This window comes from Sinocyclocheilus grahami, unplaced genomic scaffold (genome assembly GCF_001515645.1).
Source record: "Sinocyclocheilus grahami isolate Dianchi unplaced genomic scaffold, SAMN03320097.WGS_v1.1 scaffold24.1, whole genome shotgun sequence".
NCBI lineage: Eukaryota > Metazoa > Chordata > Actinopteri > Cypriniformes > Cyprinidae > Sinocyclocheilus > Sinocyclocheilus grahami.
In genome coordinates, this window is record NW_015505203.1 from 3,773,913 (window position 1) to 3,779,912 (window position 6,000).

Sequence of the window (6,000 nt, forward strand, 5' to 3'; positions counted from 1 at the left end):
ATACAATTTGTTCCATTATTACTCTATTAAAATTACTTAAATGACTTTCAGTTTACCAATAATACACTGTTCTGGTTGTCACAGAAGAATGTGTCAGGTTCGAGTTGCAGCAGTTTTATTAGAAGACAACAGATAATCCAGAATTATAAACATTAAAAAAAGTACAATTTAAGCAAAATAATGATTAGAACAGACCATGAACAACAGAAATTGAGGGCTATACAAAGAAACAAACAAGGAAACCAATTAAGTGAAGCTGTTGCTGCTGTTTGTGGAGTTGTCTTGTATTTCAGTATTTCATCTCAGGCTGTGGCTGAAGTCAGTTGTAGTTCTTGTGTTTCTCTTTTCTTCAGTGATGCTGCTTGTTAACAGCAGCTGTTCATCACTAATGCTCAATCAGCACTTAATTACCTCATTAACTTTAACACTGCTTCAGTGTTACTTTAACACTCTTGTAGAGTGGGACCATATGCAGGGGTGCATTTCCCAAAAGCATCGTTAGCTAACTATGGTCGCAAGTTCCTTTGAACTCTATTGGTAACGACTGAACTTGCAACCATAGTTGCTTTTGGGAAACGCACCCGAGTATGTTTCTGATCATTGTCTTGAAATAGGATGAACCACCAGCCAAACAGTTTTCAGACATTTGCTTGGACTTTAGTAGTTGAGATGTTTCTGTTCACTTCCAAACTCATACATTATGAGGAAGAATAGATCAATCATTATAAAATACACGGTACAGTAAAATTACAATTTAGATTAACATCATCTTTGACTTTTTTTTGTTGCCCTGTTTTCTCTATTTATCAGATACAGAAATGCCTTATTATTGTGAGTAATTCAATATTGTGAACAGTTATAGTGAATAGGTCAAGATGCTGTTATAAATTAATTTAGCACTTAATTTTAGATTACAATTTTGTTTAAACAAATCTGAAATTGAAGTTGTATAGAGAGACACATACAAGTTAAAATTTACATTAATTGGAAATGTGCAGTTTATAAAAAAATATAAGAAATTCTTAAAATATAATGGCTAAACAAACCAGTTCATTTTCAGTTTCATTTATTGTTGAGCAGCTCATAACACACATGCTCTTGTGGGCAAATTGTTCTCATTTGTTTGACTTCAATCCCTATTTCTACAGGATAAGTGGAATGAAGCAGTGGACGAGAGGAACAAACTTCTCCCGACTGTGTTCTTGGATAAGAATGATTTCAACATTGATGTATGTTATGTTCAAATCTCCGTTTCCATTTAGATTTTGATGTTATTGTCTCAACAATTGTAAGTCACTATAATATTGTAAATCTTTGACACAGACTATTCAACTGGACTACAGTCCCAGTAAGACTGAAACCCCCATCTACAATGTCTATTTCTACAGTAAGAGAAACCCCACCGATGTCATCGATATTAAGAACTATGAGGTACTTGTAGCACTTTGCTGCTTTAGTATTTAAAAAAAAAAAGTCAACAAATCGTCCATTTACTGGTATGTTATCTTGTTACTGGGACAAAATGGTATTCAGTGATCTGGGCAAGTCAAAGCAAGTTTCCTAGATCTATAATTAGTGATCAGCATGTTTGTTTTTTACGTGTATTGCAGATATCCAGTCTGCTGCCAGAGAAGTACACTGAATATGTTGGTCGGGTTTACTACACAAAAAAATCTGACGAGGAGGAGAGGGACGCTAAGGAGTGCTTCAGATGGTGGCGTCTCCGTGAGGACAGGGTGAGTGTTTATGGCTTATTTGTCATTCCTGCAGAACTGACACACATCACACTCTACAGTGACATTGTTCATAAACCAAGTGTTCATAAACCAAGGCTCTATTTGCTTGTCTCATATAAATCAATGTTCTCTGTCCTTCTAGAAGTGTATGATTCTGGTCTTCGATCAGAAAGAGTTTAGAGGAAATTGGCGCTTGATCACGGGTGACTGTCCATCATTTGACCGCTGCAGTATAACAGAGATCCGCTCCTGTATGGTGCTCAGTGGTAAGTGGGATCTCTATGAGGGTCCTGGCTACACTGAACCCCGTTACCAACTGCAGAGGGGGGTTTATCGAAACCCTGAGGCTTGGCGTGCCAGTGGCAACACTGCTCCTGCTCTGTCTGTTAAACGTAGGACAGAGTAAATTCTATAACTCCATCCATCTGTTGCCCTCATTCATCTTTAAAATAGGGCTGTCAATTTAAAGCATTCATTTAATGTTTCATTATAATTTCTAGACAAAAATAGTCTAATCAGTGATTTACACTGCTGTCATAATCATGTAATATCTTTTACGTTTTTTATTTTAAGTAGTTTTCTCTGCAAATGTTAATATCTGCACTGAATTGGGAATTACGATTAATTACTTGGCATATCATGCAATTAATTTGATTTAACTGATGCTTTTATCCAAAGCGACTAGAAAATGAGGAACATCTGGATTAAATGATTACACCTGATTGACAGCTATTGAAGCCACACGTGACCATATGAGATTATTTTGTGAATAAATCGTGTGGCAGATGCTGCTGACAAAGAGCAGTGCAATGAAAAATCAGTGACGAGAAAGTAAAATAATATAAGTAAATCAATCTAAAGAAACAGAGCTTCTAAACTAAGTGGGGGGAGATTTTACCTTGATTTTAGTTCTTCACAAATGCAGTAGACAGATATTTTAGCCTAATAGCTGCTTTATGCTCTTGTTTGAGCAGCTATCTATATGCTTGTTGTTATTATTATTCACAATGTGGTGCTGATGTTGGATAAATATGCACTAGTTAACAGTAGATGATGGTGAAGGGTTATGTAATGCAACGACAGGTTTGTTTGGTGATGGATAAATATAGACAACTGATGGATCATTAATTTTTTGTAATTTCTTCAGATGTGTGTGTAGAGCAGAGATCTGGTTACAGTTCTTATGAGAGATTTTGGGGAGTTAGTCATGTTTAGAGATTGCATTTGACATGGAATGAGTTGTCCTCCATCTAGTTTCTTACCTTTTAGGATGCAGGAGTTCAATTACATATTTCTGGGGAAACATGAGTTATTCAGGGGAAAAAAATGAATGCTTTTCAGTTTGTTATTCTCAGAAACTGACAAAAAATAAACTGTATTGCATCAACAACAATGGTGGAGTGATTATTTTTTTCTTGTCTAATAAATGTTTGCTTTATTTAGAGTATTAGTTCCTCTGCTTTATAGACGTGTCTTGTTGTGATTAATGAATCGCTAATTGATCTGTTTCAATTAGACAGAATAATTAATTTATTACACACCTGAAAGTGTCTTGAAACAGGGTATCATGATAAACATCAACAGTTTTCATCTGGTCATGTGACCTCAATATATTTAGACCCAGATTTGTGTAAGTTTGAGAGTGGGTTTAATTGGTTCAGATGATTGTAGGTTCATCCTCCTATGAGCTGGACCTGAAGTGTTTTACTGTAGAGCTCTTGTTTTTCAGAGGTTAGATTACATACATCAGGACTGATTGTGGTCTGAAATTAACTAAATGTTTATTGTGCTAATGACGGTAAGAACGCAACAGACACAGTGTGTTCAGAGTCTTCTAATTTAAATGACAATACATATATATATATATAATACTGAAAATGAAACAAAATACTTGAAAAAATACTAATCATGTCTTGAGTCATGTACACATCCTCTGTGGTGACTGAAGATAAAGGAAGTGAATATAGTGACTCATAATGACACACAGCCTATTACGACATGGACTTTTCTAAGAAGTAGGAGTTACAGACCACAGGAAACTTCTTTTCTAGTTTAGTTTTAGAGAAGCTGCCTAAATATCCTTTCACATGTGTACAAAAAAAGGGAAAAAAAGGATTAAGATGAACGGATTCTTTTTGGCTTCATTATTACAAACTTTAGCCTGTTACCTGCATTTTGTAAAGCTTGTTTTGTGATGCATTATTTTGCTTAATTTACTCTTTATCAGTTTTATATTTATTTGTTTTGGACTAATAATGGAACTTAAAAACCTTTCCTGTGTGATCATGTAAGGTAAGTTAGAGTTAACCAGTTTCGTTTCTGAAGAAAAAGGCCACACAGGTGTTGTAGTTTTCAGAGGGAAAGCCTTTAAAAACCATCAGAGGAATGATCTCAGTCTTCACAAGAACATCACACTTTCTTGACAACATAAATCTCACAAAATAGAAATCGCAGTGAATAGGCAATTCTTTACATTCAACATCAAACTCCTGGCAGACAAGAATTAAAGTAATATAGCGAGAATCAAAATGTGTAATATAGTGAGAGACAATATCGTAATGTTTTGATTTGAATGCACCCAGCTGTCATCATTTTACAGAATTGTGGCAATTTGATAAAATGTGAATATAAAAATCGCTAAAGTTAATTCAACAGCAGTTTGGAACAGAGTAGTTTCAGATGACAGTAAATACAAAGTACTATTTTGTTCATGCTCTTGATTTTTTAAACTACTGTAGGTACACAAATGGCCAAAATGCTTACAGTTTGCAGATTATTTAGACATTAAATATATTTACGGAATGCACCTTAACATTTTGCATCAAGCAGAAGTGTGAGGGTCAAGAGCCAGTTCTCCGGATCTACGGGACCAAACTGTTCAAGCAGGAGATTGAGTATGTTGTTCTCGTTCACAGCACTCAGTTTAATACGCTGTTCAGTCAATTTTACTACAACAGCTCCTGCATTTGTTCTCCGTGACCAGAAAAACCACGCTTCAACTGATGCCTTCGATGCCTTCAATATTTAATGTCTTCCTCTCAAGAGTCAGGACAGGTAACATCACAAACATCAAATGGACACTGTGAAAAAAACTGAAAAAAATTAAAAATTACAATCAAATTCGTGATGAGGTGATTTTGCCATGACGCCGTTCGATTAAGCACATAGCTTATTAAACATATCAATACACACAGTACCTTAAATTATAAACACACGATAACCAAAATATAGGCAAACATACCCTGTGCTTTCCTATCAGGATCGACTTCATGTGGCACCGCAAAGATCGGCTGCCGCCTGTCAAAAGCAATGCATTCTGGTTAGAACATTTGTCCAACTTTGATCGGGGCTGTAGCCGCCTCACGATCACATGTGCCATCAAAGTACCACGAGAGCCGCCTCGGTCAGGTGCTGTAGTTGCTCAAAATCGGCTGCGAGAGCTTTGATGACGACACACAATTCTCATTGGTCAGATTCTGTGATGACAAGAATGAGGTGTGTTGCATGTTTATTCTAACAATTAAATTCCAATAATGCTCACAAATATGTGTTTTTATGACAGTAAAATCATTTTTAGTGTAGTCGCACTAGTTATATTGAATCACATTTATCAATAAAACACTGATAAAAGCATATACCCCCACTTTATTGGTATTTAAATAGTATATGATTATGTTATGTTCATGAACAGATGGCGCTGTATTAAGCAGTATATATAAAGAGCTTCTGTTGCTCATGAAAACGTTTCTGAAATGTCTGTGTATTTGAGAAATATTGCATTTAATTCACTTCATCTGTGATAGAGTATACAAATATAGCACGAGCGTCATTACAGGGAGCAGAAAGTGTCCGACTTGATATCTCCGCTTTTAATTCCGCCCGACTGCAAGCGGCTACACTCGCCAGCCGGTGCGGCAGGCTAGTATAGTACATCTCGAACAAGTCTTTTATGAGACAACATCATAAGAGCGATCTTTATTCATTCATTATGGCGAGCACTAGCAAGGCGTTTAGAGGATGTGTGCATCCGTATCATCGTTATTTGACACCTGATGACACACGCGATCTCTGCGTTTTTTGTTTGGGGGCGAGGAGCACGCACGCGATGTCCTCGAGAGGGCAAGATGCTTTGGAAGCTCTTAATTCCATGCTATGGTAAGTGCACACGCTAAGCTTTCCACTTTTCTGAAATCCTGTATGATAAGGGTTACGCGTTATTAGTCTCGTTCCCTTTCTCTGAGTTGGTTTAGACCCCGGTACCTTG

General features: G+C 36.4%; 1 protein-coding gene across 1 annotated transcript in view; it reads left to right on the top strand.

Annotated features, from left to right (window-relative positions):
* Positions 1-3,115, top strand: part of LOC107562968 (deoxynucleoside triphosphate triphosphohydrolase SAMHD1-like) — a 44,141-nt gene extending 41,026 nt beyond the window's left edge. Inside the window, exons 13-16 of the mRNA XM_016247728.1 lie at positions 1,149-1,229; positions 1,324-1,431; positions 1,611-1,736; positions 1,879-3,115. Of these exons, the coding sequence (XP_016103214.1) occupies positions 1,149-1,229; positions 1,324-1,431; positions 1,611-1,736; positions 1,879-2,142 (579 nt within the window). The 3' untranslated portion in view covers positions 2,143-3,115. The remainder of the gene's footprint in view (positions 1-1,148; positions 1,230-1,323; positions 1,432-1,610; positions 1,737-1,878) is intronic.
* The last annotated feature ends 2,885 nt before the right edge of the window (positions 3,116-6,000 follow it).